This window comes from Balaenoptera physalus, assembly GCF_965194825.1.
Source record: "Balaenoptera physalus genome assembly, chromosome: X".
NCBI classification, from domain to species: domain Eukaryota; kingdom Metazoa; phylum Chordata; class Mammalia; order Artiodactyla; family Balaenopteridae; genus Balaenoptera; species Balaenoptera physalus.
The window spans coordinates 47,677,277-47,702,027 of record NC_138903.1 but is presented as its reverse complement, the minus strand read 5'-3'; the positions used below and the strand labels follow the sequence as shown (position 1 = coordinate 47,702,027).

At 38.5% G+C, this 24,751-nt stretch overlaps 1 protein-coding gene across 11 annotated transcripts in view; it reads left to right on the top strand.

Annotated features, from left to right (window-relative positions):
* The first annotated feature begins 660 nt into the window (after positions 1 to 660).
* Positions 661 to 24,751, top strand: part of WNK3 (WNK lysine deficient protein kinase 3) — a 398,421-nt gene continuing 374,330 nt past the window's right edge. For 4 of the 11 annotated variants that reach the window (XR_014258450.1, XM_082445071.1, XM_082445064.1 and 1 more), the window contains exon 1: positions 12,070 to 21,267. Coding sequence is in view for 10 of the 11 variants with exons in the window: in XM_082445071.1 (XP_082301197.1) it covers positions 20,731 to 21,267 (537 nt within the window). In the remaining variant the exon portion in view is untranslated. The other 7 variants (XM_082445069.1, XM_082445070.1, XM_082445066.1 and 4 more) reach the window with 7 other exon arrangements.

Sequence of the window (24,751 nt, the reverse complement as noted above, 5' to 3'; positions counted from 1 at the left end):
TGTTGGTGGGAATGTAAATTGATACAGCCACTATGGAGAACAGTATGGAGGTTCCTGAAAAAACTAAAAATAGAACTACCATACGACCCACCAATTCCACTACTGGGCATATACCCTGAGAAAACCATAATTCAACAAGAGTCATGTACCACAATGTTCATTGCAGCTGTATTTACAACAGCCAGGACATGGAAGCAACCAAAGTGTCCATCATCGGATGAATGGATAGAGAAGATGTGGCACATATATACAATGGAATATTACTCAGCCATAAAAATAAACGAAATTGCGTTATTTGTAGTGAGGTCGATGGACCTAGAGTCTGTCATACAGAGTGAAGTTAATTCAGAAAGAGAAAAAGAAATATCGTATGCTAACTCATATATATGGAATCTAAAAAGAAACAAATGGTTCTGAAGAACCTAGGGGCAGGACAGGAATAAAGATGCAGATGTAGAGAATGGGCTTGAGGACACGGGGATGGGAAAGTGTAAGCTGGGATGAACTGAGACACTCGCATGGACTTATATACACTACCAAATGTAAAATAGATTGCTAGTGGCAAGCAGCTGCATAACACAAGGAGATCAGCTCAGTGCTTTGTGACCACCTTAGAGGGGTGGGAGGGAGACCCAAGAGGGAGGAGATATGGGGATATATGTATATGTATAGCTGACTCAGTTTGTTATAAAGCAGAAAGTAACACACCATTGTAAAGCAATTATACTACAATAAAGATGTTAAAAAAAGAGAAAATGGTGGGGAGAGGAGAGATTAGTATGGCTCAGTGATAGGGCCCTGAGGCTGGGTATTTGAAAATACTAGCCTGGCATTTTCCATTTAGCCTCCTACCCTCAAGGCATCCTGCTGAGGCTTGAGGGGCAAGCCTGCCCTTTAGGAGCTTTTGTTCAGGGTCTCTGACACCAGATGCAACCTGAGGGATTGAAAAATTCATGGGCTCTGGAGTGAACACACCTGGGTTCAACTTCTGACTCCTCCATACATAGTTGTGTGAACTTGTCCATTTTCCCCTCCTGAGCCTCAGTTTCCTCCTCTGTGGAGCCAGGATCGCTCTTGGGAGAATGACAGAAAGGACTCTGTACTGCACCTGATAGTGCAGGAAGCAGTTCTTAAATAAAGCCACTGCGCGGAGGTTAACGTGTAGTGAAAGCTCGAAGAAGTTAGCAGTCAATACTAACTAGAGAATCTGGGAGGTGGACGGTAGGTGACGGTGAAAGGCAGCTTCAGGGGGAGGTGGCCTTTCCGCATGCGCGCACTCTTGGAGCCCGGCGGAGCTGCGAGGGGGCGTGGCCAGGTTTTTGAGGGGTTGCTATGGTACCGAGGGGCCAGGGGAGGTTAACCTAACCCTTAAAACATTATTCCCTCCCCCACCCTCCACTGCCTGGGCCGAGGGCCATTGTTCCTGGCAAAATGGCGTCAGTAATCCCCCTCTCGGACGGAGGCCTAAGTAAGGTTGAGGTGGGAGTGGGTCTGGAGGTGGGAACAAAAACTACAATTCCCAGGGTACACCGCACCCGCCCGCGAGGCGCAGGGCACGTGCCCAGGCCTAGCGGTTACATGCCGTCAAAAATCCGTTTCATAGCTTTCCTTTCCCATCCCCGCTTTCGCCGTTGCCCAGCCCCCGCGCGCGCGCACTGCGGTCCTGGGGGGTAGGGGTTACATGCCATGGCCGTTGCCCTCGCAACGTAATCGGGAGACAGGTATTTGTAAATCTGTGCTTCGACTTCTAATCCCGAAGCCGGCAGGTATGGGTCTCGCGAGAGAAGCCGAGAGTTGGAAAAATGGAGTTAGGGGTGGCGGGTGAAAAGGTGCTGGGGGTGCCACATCGCGGCAGAGCGACCGCATTTAGCGGCTTGTGGAGAACTGAGAGTGGGCGGTGGGTAGCTAGGAACAAGTGTGTGCTTGGACTCTTTTTTTGGAGGGGAAGAGGGTAAAGCAGCCGTGGAGAGAGAGCTTTTGAACACACAGGAGGTGTCACGCGTGGCTCCTTACAGATTTTCTTTTCGGAAGGGAGAGAATCCTTTCTCTCGACGCGCATCCCTCTCTCCCGCTGCGCTGAGGAGGGCGGGGGAAGAGTGCACATGCTCTAGTTGGCTAGCCACTCGGCACCTCGCAGCGATAGGGGCCGTTCGGAGTTGGGGCTGCTCAGTCGGCTTTCTCCGCCCCTCCCCCCTCCTTTCCTCCACTCCCTTCCCCGCCCCCCTCCGTCCCCCTCTCCTCTCCATCTGAATTCCCTGACTGGTGTACGCGTGCGCCTGCCCAGCTCTCGGGCGAGCGCGAGCTTGCGCTCGTACCCCACTCCCCTAACCCCGCCCGCTCTTTACCTACCGGCCGTAGCTGGTCCGGTGGGCTCGCGCGGAGACGGTCGCGCGCGCACGCGCACAGGACGCGGAGCGGAGTGCGAGACATCGAGGAGGGGAGTAAGCGGCATCAGAGGAGGTGGTTTGTGTATCTGTGTGTTCTACGGTGTGGCTAGTCGAGGGCCGAGCGGAGGCTTGAAGGAGGGCGAGGGAGAAGCGAAAAGAGAGTCTCCCTCCGCGAGAGCTTCTAATCTGGTGAGGGTCCCGGGCCGGCCGGGAAGCTGGGAGTGAGGGAGGAGGCCGGGGGGCGTGTCTGGGATTGGGTTGAGAGATGAATGGGCCGGGGATGAATGGAGGGAGGCAGCGGCGGCCAAGAGTCTGTTCAGAGTAAGCACCCTAGTGGGGGGCGGCTTGACCGAGGCAGGGTGGTTGCCGTCACCAAGACGTGTGGGACGAGGCCGGGCTCGGGTCTTCAGGGTTGTCGGAGCTGCTTTCCGTGTGAGCCAAGAGGCGGAGAGGAAAATCAGAGGGGGAAAGTGGGGAAGGGCAGGTTTAAGGGTGAGGGACGTTTTTTGTCTTTTTCGTTGTGGGGGTGGCAACTTTGGGAGTTCATGGGAGACTAGGGGACGGAGAAGGTGAGGTTATGTGAGGGGGCCGGGTGACGGTTGACAAAGGACTGAGTGATAATTTAAGTGAGGTTGAGGCTACTGAAAGGGAAGATCTCTTCGGGTTTTCGAAGTTGAGTTTCAGTATATAATGGGATGAGGGAAAGTGGATTTAATTTAGAGATTCAGTTGATGTGTGAAGGTCGATAGGACTGTATCTTGTGAGGGATACTGCTGCCTGGTTGTGTAAATGGGTTAGGTTCAAGGAGATTGAGAGGTATTATTTGGGAACGGTGTGTTTTGTGACTGACAGGTTGGGGATGGGGAGGAGATGGTATGATGGGGTTAGGATAAAAGTGGTGAGGTGGCTTCACTGTACTGAAAGAGGTCTTGTTTGAGTAGTTAAGAATGGTGAAACATTTATGTAGTGGGGTGTAGGTGGAAATCCTGCACGTGTGTATCTCCCTATCTTGCGAGTTGGTAGATCTTGTTAAAATGAAATTGAACCCTCAAAACAGATGCAAGTGGTATGGCTATTCCTTCTTAAGAGTTACTGTGGACTGAAGCAATTGTATGATAAATAGCCTTTAAGTTGTGAAAATCTTCTGTATGGTGGTGATTGCATTCAATTTTGGGAGGCATTGTTACCTGTTTTTCATCTATAGTAAGTTGTAATACCAAAAGAACTTTTAAAGAGGTCTCTGTATGTGATACAGAGCAGCAGGTGTTTTCTAGACAGTCTTTATCCTTTGAATTGATGAATTTAAAAATTGTCAACAGTCCAAAGGAAAGATACGTTGCATTAAAGGATAACTAAAATGCTGATTTTGAATGCTAAAATAATTCTACATGATTTTTTTTCGTTAATCTGAATTTATCTTGTTTGAAAATTGACACTTGCTTTTTGGTGTGAGTTTAAATTACAGCAGATTACTTGGACGTGCTGTTCTCTAAATTCATATCTTCTGTTAAGGATGTCTTGTGATGGTCTCATTCTTTTATGGGTCAAGATTAATAGTTTATGGATTTTTAACTTTTCATGGTTACTTTTTACAAACTTTACTGACATATATTCATTTATCTTGGAAATGTTGCAAATTTGAGAACATGCCCTTTTTCTTTTATTCTGCTTTGATGTTTGAAAGAGCGTAATCCTTGTTTTGGCTACTCAGAGTTTAAATATAAAAGTTGATACAATGTTCATATTATCTTAGATTAAATGAATACTTAGTGTATTAAGCAGTAGAGTAGAAGTATAAAAGCACCATGAAACCCTGGAAATGTTGCATCAACTCTGGCAGGCAAGCTGGTCTCCCAGTTTCAAACTAGATGTTCCTGGAGTGGAAGAACATTCAAGTACTGAGGCAGGAAAGTGTAGGCATGGTATATTTGGGGAGTGGAATGAGATAAGGCTGGAATCTTAGATTGAGGCTGAGATGAAGGACTACCCTGCAGAGTTAGGAGCCATTGACTATTTACCAAGGAGGGAATAGCATAAGCAGATTTATGGTGTTCATCTCTCTGGCTTTGCTTCTGATCTCTCCCCCTTCCTTTGAATTTGAATTCATTCTTTTTATACTAACCTCTGTCATTAGCTATTCCTGAAAGCCTTTCCTGCTCCCCCTTTTTTCCTTTTCCCAGCATCCTCCACCAGGCTAGGTTAGGTGCCCCTCTTTAGTGGTCCTATCACACCTTGTACATATTCTTATTACTGTACTTCTTTTGGGAAGCAGGCAGGAAAGTTATTTTCCTTTTTATACCTGAGAGAGAAAATAAAGCTCAGAAAAATAAGACTTGCCCTAGTAAGTAAGTGGTCGACCCTGGAGTTCTGACTTCTAGACCAATGTTGATCCCCACCCATATCACAAGTCTACATTTGTTGATGTAATTGTTCTGTAGTGTTTTAGGAGTTAAATTTCTGTAATGTGGACTTTAACTTTCTTCCCTAGGGGAATTTCTTTTCATTAATGTGTCCATCACTTAGCCAGGAAATGATAAAGCCAGTGGTTGCACAGAACCAGAGTAGTCAGAAGTAAAGATGAGAACTGTTTTATTGCTATCAAATTTCTAGTCAGATAACTAACTTAAAAATAATTAATGGAGGGCCTACATTTTTGTGTATATGTTTGTGTGTGTGGGGGGGGGTGGTTGTGTGCAAGAAAAAACTCTTCCTTTCTCAGTCTCCCATCTTAGTATAAGTAGACCAGCTCTATTTGCAGATATACCTGATTATGTCTCTTGGCTAAAAGCCAGAATACTTTCAGAGGGGTGGGTCTTTTCCATTTTTGTTTGAGATCATAAAATTTATGGCACTGTTAGGACATATTTGATAGCTGTAAAGGACATCTATAAAGGCATTCATACAGAAATTCCCAAAGCTTCAAAAGTAGAATTTGATGCCAGTTTTAATTGTTTTGGTAGAGCTTGTCATGAGATATTTGGTTTGGAAAATGTTGAGATTAACTTACTGCAAAAGTGAGCCTTTAATGCCCCTTTCTTCAAGGAATATATTATTTTTTTCATGAACTTTTTAAAAATTAGAAATGAAGAAATTGTTTTCTGTGTTTTAACCTTGTAACTTTTTATTGTGATAAAATTCACATAACATAAAATTTACCATTTTAGAGTGTACAATTCAGTAGCATTAAGTACCTTCATGTTGTTGCACATCTAGTTCCAAAACATTTTCATCACCCCAAAAGGAAACCCTGTACCCATTAAGCAGTCACTCCCCATTCTTCTTTTCCCCCAGCTCCTGGCAACCACTGATCTCCTGTCGCTATTGATTTGTCTATTCTGGATATTTCATATAAAAGGAATCATATAATACATGGTCTTCTGTGTCTGGCTTCTTTTACTTTACATGTTTTTGAGGTTCACTCACATTGTGGCATGTATCAGTACTTCATTCCTTTTTATGGTTGAATAATATTCCATTGTACGGATATACTGCATTTTGTTTATCTATTCAAAATGGACATTTGGGATCTTTCCACCTTTTGGCTTTTGTGAACAATGATGGTATGAATATTTGTGTACAAGTTTTTGTTTGAACACCTGTTTTCAATTCTTTTGGGTATGTACTGGGTTATATGGTGATTCTGTGTTTAACTTGTTGAGGAACCACCAAACTGTTTTCCACAGTGGCTGCACCATTTTACATCCTCAGTGTCTTAGGGTTCCAATTTTTTCACATCTTTCCCAGCGTTTGTTACTTTGGGGGGTTTTGTTTGTGTGTGTGTGTGTGTTTTATGGCCATCTAGTAAGTGTGAAGTGATATCTTATTGTGGTTTTGATTCCCATTTCACATCTTTTCATGTGCTCTTGGCTATTTGAATTTCTTCTTTGGAGAAATGTCTATGTAAGTCCTTTGCCCGTTTTTAAATTTGGTTGTCTATCTTTTTATTGTTGAGTTGTAGGAGTTTTTAAAAATTAATTATTTATTTTTGGCTGCGTTGTGTCTTCGTTGCTGCGTGCGGGCTTTCTCTATTTGCGGCGAGCGGGGGCTACTCTTCCTTGTGGTGCGTGGGCTTCTCATCGTCGTGGCTTCTCTTGTTGCGGAGCATGGGCTCTAGGTGACCAGGCTTCAGTAGTTGTGACTCGTGGGCTCTAGAGTTTAGGCTCAGTAGTTGTGGCAGCCGGGCTTAGTTGCTCCACGGCATGTGGGATCTTCCCAGACCAGGGCTCGAACCCGTGTCTCCTGCATTGGCAGGCGGATTCTTAACCACTGCGCCACCAGGGAAGTCCCGTAAGAGTTTTTTAAAAGTATATTCTAGATACTAGGGCCTGATCAGACATATGATTTGCAAATATTTTCCCCCGTTCTGTGAGTTGTCTTCTTACTTTTTCAGTTTTATTGAGATAAAATTGGCATACAGCACTGTATAAGTTTAAGGTGTACAGCATAATGATTTTACTTAACAATCATGAAGTGATTACTACAGTAGGTTTAGTGAACATCTGTAATCCCATATAGATACAATATTAAAGAAATAGAAAAAAATTTTTTTTCCTTGTGACGAGAACTCTTAGGATTTACTCTCTTAACAACTTTCACGGGGATTTCCCTGGCAGTCCAGTGGTTAAGACTCTGCGCTCTCAGTGCAGGAGGCAGGAGTTTGATCCCTGTTCGGGGAACTAAGATCCTGCATGCCACACAATGCGGCCAAAAAACAAAACAAAACAAAAAATTTCATGTATAACATACAGTTACCTAAGTATTAATTATTTTTGTCATGTTATACATTATATCCCTAGTACTTATTTGTCTTATAACTGGAAATTTGTACCTTTTGACTACCTTCATCTAATTCCCCATCCTCCTATCCCCGCCTCTGGTAGCCACAAATCTGATCTCTTTTTCTATGTTTGTTTGTTTGTTTGTTTTTGAAGTATAACTGACCTACAGCACTATGTTAGTTCCTGGTTCATAACATAGTGATTCAATATTTCTGTACATTTCAGAGTGATCACCATGATAAGTCTAGTTATCATCTGTCACTATACAAAGATATTACATAATTATTGACTATATTCCCCACACTGTACATTTCATACCTGTGACTCATTTACTTTGCAACTGGGAGTTTATACCTCTTAATCTTTCTCACTTATTTCTCTCCTCCCCACAACCTCCTCCCCTCTGGCAATCACCTCTTTGTTTTCTGTATCTGTGACTCTGTTTCTGTTTAGTTGTGTTTGTTCATTTGTTTTGCTTTTTAGATTCCAAATATAAGTGAAATCACACAGTATTTGTCCTTTTCTGTCTGACTTACTTCACTTATTATAATACCCTCTGGGTCCATCCATGTTGTTGAAATGGCAAGATTTCAGTACTTTTATGGCTGAGTAATATTCTGTTGTGTATATATATACCACATCTTCTTTACCCATTCATCTGTTGATGGGCACTTAGGTTGCTTCCATATCTTGGCTATTGTATATAATGCTGCCATGAATATAGTCATGCACATATCTTTGAGAATTAGTGTTTTTGTTTTTTTAGATAAATACCCAGAAGTGGAATTGCTGGATCGTATGGTAGTTCTATTTTTAATTTTATAAGGAATCTCCATACTGTTTTCCATAGAGGCTATACCAGTTTACATTTCTACCAACAGTGCATGAGGGTTCCCTTTTCTCCACATCCTCACCAACACTTGTTATCTTTTTGATAATAGCCATTCTGACAGGTGTGAGGTGATACCTTATTATGGTTTTGATTTGTATTTGCCTGATGATTAGTGATGTTGAGCATCTTTTCGTGTGCCTGTTGGCCATCTGTATGTCTCTTTTTACTTTCTTGATAGTGTTTTTTGGTGCACAAAAGTTTTAAAATTTGATGAAGTCCAATTTATCTTTTTCTTTTGTTGCTTGTGTTTTTGGTGTTATATTTAAGAAACCACTGCCAAATCCAAGATCATGAAGATTTATATTTTCTGTGAAGAATTTTATAGTTTTGGCTTTAATATTTAGGTCTTTGATCCATTTTGAGTTAATTTTTGTATCTGGTACAAGGTAAGGGTGCAGCTTCATTCTTTTGCATGTAGATTAACTTGAAGATTTTTAAACTATAAAACAGATAATAAATAATACTATACATGTATGTTAGTTAAGTAAAGCTATTTGTGGCGATATCTAATCACTCTTTGGGTAGTTGTGGGGAAGAAATGTTTCTAAATGCATTTTTGAAGGCCTTATATTTGAAGTGTGGGGATTCTAAAACTCTTTATGAGTCAATGAGACTTTTATGATCAGGAAACTTCAGTATGGCAAGCTAGATGATCCTTATGCTAAAGTTACATAAGTGATTTTTTTTTTTTTTTTTGGCCGTGCCTCACAGCTTGTGGGATCTTAGTTCCCTGACCAGGGATTGAACCTGCGCACTTGCCAGTGAAAGCACAGAGTCCTAACCAGTGGACTGCCCCATAAGTGATTTTTTTGTAAAGTGATCTTTACTTTTTTGTAAAGTGATTTTTTTTGTAAAGAATATTAGTGTTGTTTTAAATTGTTTGTGTAGGGGGAAATCTTTGCTTAAACCTAGGGAAAAAAGCAGATTTAGTCTATAATTACCAGAAATTGATATTAGATTTATGCTAAAAGTAATTCATATGTATGTGTTATATAGTTTATTATTGTGAGCCAACTTCTTGACGAAAACATATAACAGTCAGTACTTTGTGGAGACTTTTTACTTGTAACTTGGGCTATAATCACCATATATTATTCTGTTTATTTAGGGATAATGTAAGATTATTTCAGTTTGTTTTCTTGTAGAAATGAGAATTAAAGTTTAGCACAGCACAATTGGTTGTTAAATCTCAGCCTCTAGTTAAACATAATTAAAATAGGGACAATTATTTGAAATTTAAAAAAAATTAGCGGATGTGTTTTAATACAAGAATGGAAAATCTGCTTGATCAGCCTTAAGACCTATAAGGTGCTAGTTCATCTCTGATTATATCCACTGCTGCCCAGAGAATCAGTTTTGTCCTGCTGGGCTACTGTGGCATTTCCATTGAATTCGCCTTTGAAGGTGTCTTTCTGGCAAGAGAAAAAACTCTTTTTGAAGATGCGTGGTTTATTTGCGAAGGAACCTTTCAAATACACTGATAACTTACTCTGAATCTGTGAATTATAAGTATAACTTATCCAGTGTATATGTAGGTTCTACCGTTCATTCAACAAATATTTATTGTGTTCCTCCAGTTTGCCAGGGTTGATGTATTGGGAATAGATGAAAAGGAAGCAAAGCCAACAATGACCCTGCCATCTTTGAGCTTACATTACAGTGGAGGACGACAGACAGTCAACAAATATTTCAGAAAATAAATGCTAAGAAGAAAAATTTTTAAAGGGTGCTGGGATGTTAGGGAGGAGCCTCTTTGGCTTATGTGGTTAGTTTGGAAGCCTTCTTTGAGGAGGTGACTGAACAGAGATCCAGATGTTAAGAGTATCCCTTCTGTTATTATTTTGTTAAATTGTTAATTTATCCTTTCTAAAATAACACTTTAGTTTCTTACTATTTAGAATATGAGTTACTGCTTTTTGTTTCTAAGGAAAGAAACAACAGGTACATTCCTTATGAGAAGAGACAGTGTTCCCAAGTGGAAATGTCCCTGGAGTAGGAGTCAGCCTGGGTTCTGGTCTTGCCTTAGTATAATCTTATGCAAGTCTATATATTTCCGTATTTGTTACTAAACAAAACAAAAGCACTACCTATTTAGCAGAGTTTCTTTGCTAATAAATGAGAAAATATACTTTGTAAATTATACAACTACATATGAAATGCAGTGTATCCTATTAATCTATTTTTGGCGTCAACGTTTCTCAGTTGAGACATGTTTTCCCACCAATGTAAAGCTTTTATGTCTCTCCCCATCTGGTAAATTTTAGCACCAAATGTCTAAACTCATTGGTTAGTCAGAAGGGGTTGGGTTCTTAGAGAGTGGTAGTGTGGTAGAAAGTATGTTGGATTCGGAGCTGGAAAACTGGGCTTCCAGAATTCTCCCCTTTACTTACTAGCTCTGTGATGGGCAAGACACTAAACTTCTCTGAGCCTTCTTAATTTTCAGAATTCAGGCAAATACCAAGTAGCTCTCAGGGTTGTTGTTAGGAGTAATTGAGTTAAATAGATGAAGTTCTTTTGAAAACTATAAAGCAAGGTTTGGTAAACTTTCTCCGTAAAGGACCAGATAGTAAATACAGTGCTTTAGGCTTTGTGGGCCATGGAGTCTCTGTTGCCACAGCTCAGCTCTGTTGTGTAGCAGTCATAGGCAATATGTAAATGAATGAGCATGGCTGTGTTCCAATAACACTATTTATGAACACTGAAATAATGAATTTTGAGTAATTTTCATGTGTCATGAATACTATTCTTCTTTTGATTTTTTTTTCAACCATTTAAAAATGTAAAAATCTTTCTCAACTCAGCTGCTGCACAAAAACAGGCTGGGAGGTGAGGTAGGTTTGGCCTGAGGGCTGTATGTAGTTTGGCTACCACTGTTATAAAGGGTTAGGCAGAGTAAAGTGTTAATTAGGGATTCCAGGGTAGGTGATTGGTAGATAGAAATTGTTTAATTTTGATGATGAAAGAAGATGGAGATGATTTCAGTTCTTTTTCTAATATGGATCCAGAAATTTTTTCACATAAAATGGGCATCTTTAATGTGATGTGGTTGTGCAGTGTATGTATCTATGCAATTCAGGATTGTGTATAGTGTGTGCATGTGGCTCCAAGTCATATGTGACCCTGTATTATGAGTAGTTAAGAGTGGACTTGGGAGTCAGTTGCCTGGGTTGAATTTTGTCCCTGGTTTTTACTAGCTGTGTAATCTTAGGGAAGTTTAACTTAATTTTTTGAGCCTAGTTTCCTCATTTGTAAAATGGGAATAATTTTACCTCAAGAGTCTTATGATTACATGAGAAAATGCATGGAAGGGCTTAGAGTGCTTAGCACAAAGCACTCAATAAGTGTTAAGTGATAATATTCATTTGGATATAAGTTATACATACCTTATTTGTTTTATCCTTCCTTCAGTTATTTTAAGAAATTATAATATCTTTAACTGGTTCTTGGTACAGGTTGTTGATGGACAATTCTTCTTTAACGAATTAAAATAATATAGAGGTAGATTAAAACCAAGTCCCCCTTTACCCAATTTCCTGCCCTCCCAGTGGGTAATCATTGTTAAGAGTTGACTGTGAACTTGTACATTCCTTTTTCTCTGTATTTACATGCATATGTATGTGCATATACAAATAAAAAATATGTATTTTATGACTTTTTTCCCAAAGAATATGTCTTAAGGCTCTCTCTTTTTTTTTTTTTTAAGAAATTGGTTCCAAGTATTATTTTAAATTAATTTATTTGATTTATTTATTTTTGGCTGCGTTGGGTCTTTGTTGCTGCACGTGGGCTTTCTCTAGATGCGGTGAGCGGGGGCTACTCTTCGTTGTGGTGCGCGGGCTTCACTTGTTGCAGAGCATGGGCTCTAGGCGCACGGGCTTCAGTAGTTGTGGCTCGCGGGCTCTAGAGCGCAGGCTCAGTAGTTGTGGCGCACAGGCTTAGTTGCTCTGCGGCATGTGGGATCTTCCCGGACCAGGGCTCAAACCCGTGTCCCCTGCATTCAGGAGGATTCTTTTTTTAAAAAAAATTTTTTTTTATAGCTACTTTTATTTTTATTTATTTATTTATTTTTGGCTGTGCTGGGTCTTCGGTTCGTGCGAGGGCTTTCTCCAGTTGCGGCAAGTGGGGGCCACTCTTCATCGCGGTGTGGGGACCGCTCTTCATCGCGGTGCGCGGGCCTTTCACTATCACGGCCCCTCCCGCTGCGGGGCACAGGCTACAGACGCGCAGGCTCAGTAGTTGTGGCTCACGGGCCCAGCTGCTCCGTGGCATGTGGGATCCTCCCATACCAGGGCTCGAACCCGCGTCCCCTGCATTAGCAGGCAGATTCTCAACCACTGCGCCACCAGGGAAGCCCTCAGGAGGATTCTTAACCACTGTGCCACCAGGGAAGCCCTTCAGGCTCTTTTAGTGTCAGTATGTATATGTTCACTTTATCCTTTTTAATGGATACATAGTATTTCATACTACATGCTTCTTTAACCACTAGGATCAGTTTAGAGCATATCCTTCCAGTCTTTTTTATATGCATTTACACATATATGAGTACATTTAGAAACATAAAGTTTTGTCTTTTATATATGTATTTATATATAATATTTAATATATAATTGACATATAGTATGATGTATGTGTTGTACTACAACTCACTTTTCTCAATAGTATATATGTGTGGGAGATTTTTATACATCAGTGTATAACCATCTCTCAGTTTTTAAACAGATGCATATTATTACGCAGTACAGATGCACCACTTTTTATTTCACCATTCTCTTATAGATGAATATGTAAGTTCTTTTCAGTTTTTTTGCTGTTGCAAACAATAAAAAATCCTTCAGTAAAAAATCCTTGTACATACGTATTTGTACACATACAGGAATATTTCTCAGGTAGATACTAAGAAGTGGAATTGCTGGGTGACAGGTATGCACTAGATATTTGGAATTTGCCATATGAAGAGGCTATTCCAGTTTACCTGCCAACAGTGCATGGAGTGCTGAATTTCTCACACTCAAAATGTGATATTAACAGATTTATAATTTTCGCTCATCTGATAGACAAAAAATGATATTGAATTATTTGAATTTGCATCTCCTTGCTTACTAAGGAGTTTGAGCCATCCCCCTACCATGCATGTATTGTCCATTTGTGTTTCTTCTTACTGATTTTTTTTTAGCTCTTTATATATTCTGGATATTAATGCTTTGCTATACAAGTTGCAGATGTTTGCTCCCAGACTGTTGCCTATCTTTTAACCTTGTTCATGGTCAAATGGCCAAATGTATTTTTTTGTTGTTGTTGTTAATGGTCTTTGTATTTTATCTTTTTAAGGGAGCCTTTCTTCAGGTTAGAAATATATTCTGCCATATTTTCTTTTCATAGTTAAATAGTTTTGGTTTTTATGTTTAACCCTTTTATCTACCTGGAATTTATTTCTGTGACTGGTTTTAAGTAGGGCTTTATCTTTTTTCCCCAAAGATGGATAGCCAGTTATTCTGACACCATTTATTATGCTATCTGTTCCTCATAAATTTGAAATGCCGTCTTTACTATGGACTGCATTGCCATACATACATGTGTCTCTTTCTCTACTGATTGTTCTCCATTAGCCCAGTTGTATATTTCTCTGATGAAACCACATTGTTTAACTTACTATAGCTATAAGTAATATTTGTTAAAGCAAACTCTCATTGTTCTTTTTCAAGATTTTCTTGGCTTTCCTTGTACTCTTTTCAAATCAGTTTGTCAGTTTGGGCCAAAAACATCTCTTTGGGATTTTTATTGAACTTGCATTGACTTTGGAATAATCTCAGAGGGGGGTTTGTGAAGATCCTAATATTGGGTCTTTCTACCAAAGAAAGGTGTATTTTATGTACTTCAGTAAAATTTTAGTCTTCTTTATATAGGTGTTGCATACTTCTTCTTGAGTTTATTCCTAGATGATTATTCTATAGCTCTGTTGCTCTTATGAGCAGGATAGTATGTATATCTATATCTATATCTATAGTAATTGCAGTGACCCGCCCTCCTTCCGGAGCACCCAGCCCTTCCTGCCCCCTCCTGGTGCCACCTGCCCCTGGAACCCTCACCTTAGGATAGGTTTTTTTAAAAAAATTCATTCATTTATTTATTTAGGCTGCGCTGGGTCTTAGTTGCAGCACATGGGATCGTCATTGTGCTATGTGGGATCTTTTAGTTGCAGCATGTGGACTTCTTAGTTGTGGCATGCATGCGGGATCTAGTTCCCTGACCAGGGATCGAACCCGGGCCCCCTGCATTGGGAGTGCGGAGTCTTACCCACTGGACCATCAGGGAAGTCCCTGATGTTTTTTTAATTACATTTTCTAATTGATTATTGCTGATGTATAGCAAAGCTATTGATTTGTTTGTTGATTTTGCATTTAGCGTTTCTGCTGAGCTCTCTCGTTACTTCCTATCATAGTTTTTTTAGTTGAATTTGCTTGGATTTTCTAGCTAGGTAATCATATAATCTGCAAGTTTTGAATTCTGTCTCCTACTTTCCAATATTTGTATGTCTTATTTTATTTCCGTAAGTGGTAGCAATGATAATAGCAATTCTTGGCTTATTCCTGACTTTAATTATTGTTTATGTGAAAGATGCTTAATCTCACTCATGAGATAATTGCTAATTGAAACCGCACTGTGATTCCTTTTTTAAACCTATCAGAGTGTTAAAAATCAAAATGTTTGATAACACCTTTTTTTGTTGTCAAGGCTGTGGGGTAAAAGACACCTTGCACATTGCAGGTGGGAGTTTAAATTGGTACAATGCCTGTGGAAGGCAGTTTGGCAGCATTATATAAAGGTACACATGAATTATGTTTACTCTTATGGGTATATTAGTATACTTCATTAAAAGTTAAATATGAAAATTTCCTTTGATCCAGCAATCCCACTTCAGGGAATTTACATATATATATATACACACACAGATATACATATATGCAAAATGAAATATGCAGTTTTATCTGTCATAAGCAAATAATCAAATACTATTACTATATAGGTATTAAAAAATAAGAATGAGGGAATCTCATGTACTGACAGGGAAAACAGTATCTTAAATTATTGTGACTATAAAAAAAAGCTTGGTATATACTATGCTACTTTTCATGTAGAAAGGGAGAGAAAGAACATATATTTATATTTGCTTATTTGCTGTAAGAAACTCTGGAGGGCTACACAGAATCTAATGAGTGGTTACTTGTGGGAGAGTGGGGGGGAACTGAATGGATAGGAAACAGATTTGGGAGTGAACCTGTCCATTATATACCTCTTTTTTTGATTTTTGAATCTTATGATTATATTTTAAAAATTAAATTAAAAATGGTTTCTTGAATTATTTCAGCTCTTCCAAGGATATTTTTTTCTTGTTCTTGTTCTTTCTGTGTTACATGTTTTCTTCAATATGGCTGTCTCCTGATTCTATTCGTATTAAAGAATGACCTAGTAGAAGGGCTGACTGGGAGTTCTGTGTACCTAGGCAGGTTGTCAGCTGGTTTTGGAGGGAGTGGGTGGGCAGCTGGCTTTTACACTTGGAGGGCCCAAATGCCAGAGCGCAGAAGGCTTTGTACTAGGGTGCCCTTATTCTTCCTAGTTTGTTGAATTTGGTATTCTATCTGCAGGAATTTCTTTATTTTGGGGGGAGAGTTCATCAACTGTGTCATAATTCAGACCTTCAGTTAAGCCCTGTTTTTAGCCCTTTTCTCACTCTGGCTCTCTTTAGGATCAGTCTTCTTTGAGTGTGGAACCCCTCTGGGGTTTTGCCCTGCAAGTCAGCTCCCTCCCGGGTTGGAACCCTTTCTATTACATATTTCAGGTTGTAGCATTCCTTTGATTTGTGTTATCAGCTAGTTCTTTCCTGTTTGCTCTCTGTCAGAAATTGTTGAAATCTTGTATTTGCTATGCCATTTTCCATTCCTGTCTTTGACTTGTGATTTATACTTCTGTACTATTTTACCATCACTTTTTCAGGGTCTTGGAAAGTACAAGAGATATAGGTGTTCAGTTCACCTTCTTGAACTAGAAGGCGGCAGTGGTATATCTTAAGCTTGGATAAACTGTAGGGTCCTTGAGGACAAAGACTGACTTTTGTTCTTTTATCCCCAGACCCTGACACAGTGCTTGGCACCTGGTAAATGTTTATTGGTATGAATACACATGTATGAGAGAGAGAGAGGATTGTCAGTGGAAAATTTACTGTGTAATTCTGACTATTTAAATGTGCATTCTTTCAATTGCTCTTTCCAAAAGTTGAAGAAATTATTGAGTCATTGACAAAGTACTGATTGTATGCTGGATTTCCCATGGATAGAACCATGATAAGCTACAGGGGGAAACTTATCTTGAGCTTTTAACTCAAATGCTCCAAGATTATATATCAAATATATTGAAGGAGTACATATGGGACACAGATTTGTGAGATTTTCCCTATAATTTCAATCTCTGTAGAAGTGCCTTTGCAATTGTCTTTATACATATTCCTAGGGCTTAAGTCAATGTGTTATTTTATGAAGGAAATAATGGTCACACATGGGTTATGATACATAGCCGTTGAACTCAGTAGAGACTTCAGGTTTGAGGCCTGATTTTTGTGGACTATTTTACTGAGCTATGTTTCTGCACTGCTGAGTATAGTAGAGATACCCTGGTCACTGAAGCATACCCCTTTAGCAATGCCACCATGGTTTCTTACTGGAAAACTTTAAAAGAATGTATTATATACTTTTCAGCTTTACTAAATAGTCTCCTGAAAAATCATTTAATGTTTTCTTGAGTGTTGTTGTATAGCGCTTTAGTATAGTGCTGCCCTTAGGGATTATTAAGAGGTAAGAAATAAAAGCTTCCATTTATTGATTATTATATTGTGCCAGGCACTGTGCTAAGTACTTTACATGTATATTACCATTTTATTTTCATATTATTCCTGTGAGATTTCACAAATGAAATAAAAAATGAATGAGGTTAAGTAATTTGCCCCAAATCTCTGAGGAGTGAGAGGGAGAACCATGATTGATTCCAGGTTTCTCCCACTCCAAAGCCTGAGTTCTGAAACTCTGTTTTATGGTCAAGAAGCTATTGGATCCATGATGAAAAGGCCCCAGATATACTATGCTTAGTGAAGTTCTTTGCCTGTTTTGTTAAAATTTGTTTTTCTTATTCATTGTTTACCCTTAGGCCACCAGCTATTACATTTTATTGTTGTCAGGTCTTTTCTCTTCAGACTAATGATTCTCAACCCAGGAATCCAGGCAGAAGATAAGGAGAGTGGACAGAATGGGGTGGTGGTGGTGGTGAGGGAGGTAGAGAGTATAGTTTTAAAAAGGCATATTTGATATTATGATGGCTTTGATTTTAGTCACAATATTTTAAGATGCTTAAGGACATCATATTTTATTGAGATATAATTTATATATCATAAAATTCACCAATATAAATGCCAGTGATTTTTAGCAAATTTATAGAGTTGTATAACCTTGATTACAATCTAATTTTAGAACATTTTCATCACCCCCAAAGTATTTCTTGTGCCAGTTTGCAGTCAGTCCTATTCCTACACCCCAGCCCAAGGCAACAAATAATCTATTTTCTGTCTCTATAGATTTGCATATTCTAGACATTTCATATAAATGTAACCATACAGTACGTGGTCTTTCCTTTGGCTTCTTTCACATAGCATAATGTTATCAAGGTTCATCCTTATTGTAGCATGTATCAATACCTCATTTCTTTTTATTGCTGAATAATATTGTATTGCATGGATATAACACATTTTGTTTATCCAACTGTTGTTAGACATTTGGATTGTTTCCACCTTTTGGCTATTGTGACTGGTACTTCTATGAACACTTGTGTATAAGTTTTTGTGTGGACATAAGTTTTCATTTCTCTTGGGTAGATGGTATTCATATGGTAACTCTATGTTAAACTTGTTGAGGAACTGCCAGACTCTGTTCTATTGTACATTCCCACCAGCAATGTATTAGGGGTCTATTTTCTCCATATCCTCACCATCACTTGCTACTGTCTTATCTTTTTTATTGTAACCATCCTCATGGGTATAGAGTAGTATTTGTGATTATGATTTGTATTTCTCTAATGAGTAACGATGTGGAACATCTTTTCATGTGTTTATTGGCCACTTGTATATCTTCTTTAGAGAAATGCCTACTCAGATCTTTAGCCCATTGGATTATTTATCTTTTCATTATTGAATTGTTGGAATTCTTTATATATTCTGAATACCAGTCCCCTTTCAGGTATATGATTTGCACATATTTTCTCCCAGCCTTTTCACTTTTCACTTCCTTGATGGCATCCTTTGAAGCACAAAAGTTTTAAATTTTGTTGAGGTCCAGCTTCTCAATTTTCTCTTTTATCACTTGTACTTATGCTATTGTACTTAGGAAACCATTGCATAACCCAGAGGCACTAGAATTTACTTTAATGTTTTCTTCTAAGAGTTTTATAGTTTTAGTCCATGTTCCACTTTGAGTTCATTTCTTGTATGGTGTGAGGTAGGAGTCCAACTTCATTCTTTTGTATGTGGATATCCAGTTGTCCCAGTACCTTTTGTTGAAAGACTGTTCTTTTCCCATTGAATTGTCTTGGCCTTTCTGTTGAAAATCAATTGACCATAAATGTTAAGGTTTACTTCTAGACTCTCAATGCTATTTCATTGATCTATATACCCTTACCCTTTTCTGTTCATTTCTAATTTAATTCTTTTGTAGTAGGAGAGCATACTTTGGTTTCAATCCTTTTAAATTTATTGAGATTTATTTTATTGCATAGTACATGATCTGTTCTCGAGATTTTTCCATGTGTGCTTGAAAAGAATGTATATTTTGTTCTTGCTGGGTGGAGTGTTCTATAGATGGCAGTTAGGTCAATTTGATTGATAGTATTGGTCAAGTTTTCCAGATTCTTGCTCGTTTTCTGTCTCATTTTTCTCCCCATTATTGAGAATGGGGTATTAACATCTACTGTTATTACTGAATTGTTTATTTCTCTCTTCAGTTTTGTCAGTTTTTATTTAATGTATTTGGGGCTCTGTTGTTAGATGTGTATATGTTTATAATTGTTATATTGTCCTGGTGAATTAATCTCTCCATGCTTATAAAATATCCTTCTTTGTCTCTAGTAATATTTTTTGTCTTAGGGTTGGTTTTTAAAAGACTGAAGGAACACTCATTTCCCCATTTCTCTACTTTGCTGCTTCTTATTCTATAGTTTGGGAAACCAGGTGACCAGACATTATAATTAAAGTTATTATACCAAAGCAGCACTACTTTCCCCTCTATTTTTACATTAGGATTCTGAGGAAGATTCCATTTTTTAAAAGAGGTTCTGCAGTTAAAAAATTTTGAAGGCTTTTTCCTACTTAAATTCTCTGATTTTTACCTATTTTTGTCTGCTTAGCAATCCTTTTGTCTTACTTATGGATCTTTGCTTTTGAGGTTTCTGGATAAGTTACCTTTAGTTAAGTGAATAGAGTTATTCTTTTTTTTTTTTGAATAGAGTTATTCTTACTTAAAAATGTCCAATCTAAAATGTTAACATTTGGGGATGTGAGTGAAGGGTATACTAAATTCTTTGTATATTCTTGCAGGTCTTTTTCCAAGTCCAAAATTATGTCAAAATAAGTTAAAGAAAAAATTCTCTACCTAAGTGAGGCATTGTTAATTACCTTTTCTCATTTGCAGGTAATACTAGTCTTATTGACTTTCAAAGTATATTGATTTGGCAGTGTAGAGTACTGATGACGATATGGAGGAACTGGAATTCTTCTGTACCACTCCTGGGAATGCAAAATGATACAACCACCTTGAAAAACAGATGGCAGTTTCTTTAAAGGTTAAGCATACATTTTCTGATACAGCCATTCCACTCTTAGGTACTTTCTCAAGATAAATGAGAGTATATGTCCATGTAAAGATTTGTACACAGATCTTCATAGCAACCTTATTCATAATAGTCCATAAGTGAAATTCAACCCAAATGTCATCAAGAGGTGAATAAATAAACAAATCATGATATATCCAGATAATGGACTACTTAGAGGAATTACAAAGGGACAGGAGTAAGAGCTCTTGGTGGAGAAGCATATGTTCATTGTCTTGATTTTGGAGATGGTTTCAGAGGTGTACATCTGTGTCAAAATTTATCAAACTGTACATTTTAAACACATGTAATTTACTGTATGACAATTATACCTGAGAAAGTTGATTAAAAGAATTTTAAGCCCCTTGGGAAAAAAAATATGATGGATTGATAGAAGGGTCTGAGAACTAGATTGCTAACCAACATTCATGCAATATGAAGACTTATTGAGCTATATGCCAAGTAGTCTGCTAAGCACTGAGGACTACAGTGGTAAACAAGATAAGACACAGTCCCTGGAGTCTGCTGGTTGCTAAGATTGGACAGAAAAAAGAACAAACTTCTTATTAAGAAAAAAGGGATTAAACAGGTGACTTTTCTCCTTAATGATTTCCTTTGTGGGGTGATTTTAATATATCCTTTTTTCCCCTTCAGGTTGCTATGGAAACATATGACCACAGAAAAGGAAGTCTATTCTGATAATTCTGATACCTGAGATGCAACTGGACTGAAGAGTGGAACAGGAAAAATATTAGTGCCAACCTTAATTACAATGGATACTGATTCAGGGGAGCCAGCTAGCACAGAAGATTCTGAGAAACCTGATGGAGTTTCATTGGAAAACAGAGTTCGTCAGGTTGCAGCAACTTTGACAGTGGAAGCTAGACTAAAGGAGAAAAACAGTACCTTCTGTGCTTCTGGAGAAACTATAGAAAGGAAGAGATTCTTTCGAAAGAGTGTTGAGATGGCAGAAGATGACAAAGTTGCTGAATCTTCCTCCAAAGATGAGAGAATAAAGACTGCAACAAATATTCCAAGAGTAGAAAAGCTTCCTACAAATGTGCTAAGAGGCAGACAAGAAGTTAAATACGAGCAATGTTCAAAGGGAATGTCAGAATCCTCAAAAGATTGTTTCAAGGAGAAAAATGAAAAGGAAATGGAAGAAGAAGCAGAAATGAAGGCTGTAGCTACTTCTCCTAGTGGCAGGTTCCTGAAATTTGACATAGAGCTGGGAAGAGGAGCATTTAAAACAGTATATAAGGGACTGGACACTGAAACATGGGTTGAGGTTGCTTGGTGTGAGCTGCAGGTGCGTATACAATATTCTTGGTTTTAATAAATTCCAGTTTTAGCTGGCCTGGGCTTCTGAGTGATCCAGTATTAAAATGTATCATGGATTAAAATAAAACGAAGGACTTGTCCCCACATCCCTGAAATTATGCTCCTTTCTTAGATCCTCTTAGGAGCTCACGCCAAACTTTTTTTTTCCTGTTGTTTTCCCCTCTGTTTTAAAGGAAAAAGTCTATTCTGCCTTTCTTTGGGGAAATGCTCCTAATTCATTACCCTTAGGAAATTCCCGAAACTCTTAATGTCTCATTTTGAAAACTTTTAGTAAATGTATGCCTTATGAGTTGATTGTTATGCTAAATATTTGAGAGTGTGATATGTTAGGGATATATGCAGTATGATATTTCCCATCTCTCTTTTTCTTTCAACAAACTTTTGGGGGTTCATGTGTTGTTTTTAAGAACAGGAAATGGTTTTCTTGTTTCTTTGAGGGCTTCTAGTAATATAAACTCCTCTCCATGCCTTTGAGTTTACCTCAGAGAGGATCTCTGGAAGAAATAATCACCAGAATCTACTGAGCTTAGTCAACTGGAATGTTGTTTAGGAAGGAGAAGTGAAAGCATCATAAGAATAGTTGAATTACCTAGATATTTATTTCCATAATAAATGTTTATATGGTACTTGTAACTAATGAAGGACTAAATGGAGACAGAACATCATAGAAAGGGTTATAATAGGAATAGTTTCAGACAGATGTAGGTTAAACATAAGGAAAACCTTTGTGACCTCAGCCAGCTCATGGGAAATGGTCAGTGTTCACAAGAGATGCTTAAAATTAAGATTAAATAAAGCCAATCACTAAGTACAGGTTTTTTTGTTGTTCAGATTCCAGTGGTCTCTGTGTGTGGGTGTGTATGTATGTACCATGATTTCACGCCTTCTGAATTTGCTGTAGATTGCCATTTAGATAGGTTGAAATTTAGTCTTGGTCCCTGCATTTCTAGGAAGGCTTTTGTTTCAAAACTTTACTCTGTTTTTTTCTGTTTTTTTAAAAATTTTACTCTCCTTTTGTTTCAAAACACTTACTCTGTCAGTGTTTGCTTTGTATGCAGATTCAGGAGACTATTGTCAGAGACTGAGATTCTTCTGTAAGTCTGGGGTGGGATGCAAGACTGCAATTTTAACAAGCTTTCAAAGTGCTTCCAGTGTAGGAAGTCCCTTGACGACTCTTTGGAATGCAAGTTACCTAGCAGTCAAGCCATTCTAGTAGTTCTTGAAAGATGTGTGCGTGTGCTGTGTGGGGTTTGCTTGGTTTTCTTCTTACCCCCTTTTTACCCTTTAAGAATTTTATTTTAAGGTCTGTGTCACAGTAGGAATATTAGATACTGCGAGTAAACAAACATTAAGATCACCTGAAATTATACTACTTTGAGGATGCTTTAAACATTTCAGTATATATCTTTATGGACTCTTTCTTTTGCATAAATGTATATATGACTGTATGCAACCCCCATGGAATCGTACTATAAGGTTTGAACAAAACTTTTTTTTTTAACTTATCATGAACATCTTTTCATTACTGGTAATTGTAGATTTACATCATTATTTTTAATAGCTGCCCTTATAAGTTATTTAATCAGTTCTCTATTGTTGGACTTCTAGATTTTTCTCCGATATTTCACTATTATAACCATGGTTGTGATCAATATCCTTGCATATATATATTGAAAACTATGTAAATTTTAATTTAATCTCTGCATTGTGATTTCAGTAACACTCATCTTTTTTTGGGGGGTGGAGACCACAAAATGTAAAATATTTACTATCTGGTCCTTTGTTGTTGTTGCTATTGTCATTTGCTTTTTTTCTTCCAGTTTTATTGCGATATAATTGACATACAACACTGCGTAAGTTTAAGGTGTACAGCATAATGATTTGACTTAAATACATCATGAAATGATTATCACAGTAAGTTTAGTGAACATCGTCTCAAATAGATACAAAATTAAATAGAAAAAAATATTTTTTCCTTGTGATGAGAACCCTTGGGATTTACTCCCTTAATAATTTTCATAGATAACATACAGTAGTAGTGTTATCTTTAGCATGTTGTACATTACATCTCTAGTACTTACTTATTTATCTTATAAATCTTTTGACTGCAGTAACACTCATCTTTTAGTGATACTCTGTTTGTAAATGGGGGAGGTAATTTCCATTCACTTGGTAGTAGGATACATAGTGAAGATATGTCAAGTATTTTGCAAATTGTGTACTCTAGCTATGCTAAAGAATGTTTAGGTAAAACTTGAAAATATTTTAGTGGTAGGAACTGCCTAGGGGAATACCTTCTATTATTCACCTGTGGAAAGGTTGAAAGATCCCATAAGGTCTTACTACTCCAAGTGTAGTCTCTGGACCAGCAGCATGGACATCACCTGGGAACTTGGAGCCGCAGGTTCCTAGGCCTCATCCCAGACTATTGAATCAGAGTCTACCTCTTAGTAACATCTGCAGGTGATTTGTATGCACAGTAGAGCTTGAAAAGCACTGAAATAAGGGACTAATTCCAAGAGCTAGCTGAATCAGAGGAGGAATTCCCTTAATATACCAACATGAGCTTTATATTATATCATATATACTGATTCCTGGCATCCACTCCAAACTTTCTAAATCAGAATCTTCAGGAGGTGAGGCCCAGGAACTTACTTTTTTTAAGAAATTAATTAATTAATTAATTAATTTTGGCTGTGCTGAGTCTTCATTGCTGCGCGCGGGCTCTAGTTGTGGTGAGCAGGGGGGCTACTCTTCCTTGCGGTGTGCGGTCTTCTCATTGCGGTGGCTTCTCTTGTTGCAGAGCACGGGCTCTAGGTGCGTGGGCTTCAGGAGTTGTGGCTTGCGGGCTCTAGAGCGCAGGCTCAGTAGTTGTGGCGCACGGGCTTAGTTGCTCCATGGCATGTGGGGTCTTCCCGGACCAGGGCTCAAACCCGTGTCCCCTGCATTGGCAAGCGGATTCTTAACCGCTGTGCCACCAGGGAAGCCCCAGGAACTTACTTTTATTATTTATTTATTTATATTTTTTATGAAGTTTTATTTTATTATTATTATTTTTTGGTCACACTGTGCAGCTTGAGGGATCTTAGTTCCCCAACCAGGGATTGAACCTGTGGCCCCTGCAGTGGAAGCTCAGAGTCCTAACCACTGGACCGCCAGGGAATTCCCCACAGGAACTCACTTTTAAAAGTTCTCCAGGTAATTGGATATATAGCCAGATTTGGGGATCTCTCATGTGGAGCAAATGTTGTAAATTTTAATTTACAGAAATAAAGTACATTTTAATTTATACAAAGAACAACAATTGCAATCTTCTATTCTGAAAGGAATGTCGGAATTAGTGGACTTAGTTGATACAATTTTTGGATCTCATGTCACTTTCTGCATATTTGGAATTAGGAAAAACTAACTTATTTAGAATCCCAGAAGGATAAGGGCATCGTCTTTTAATT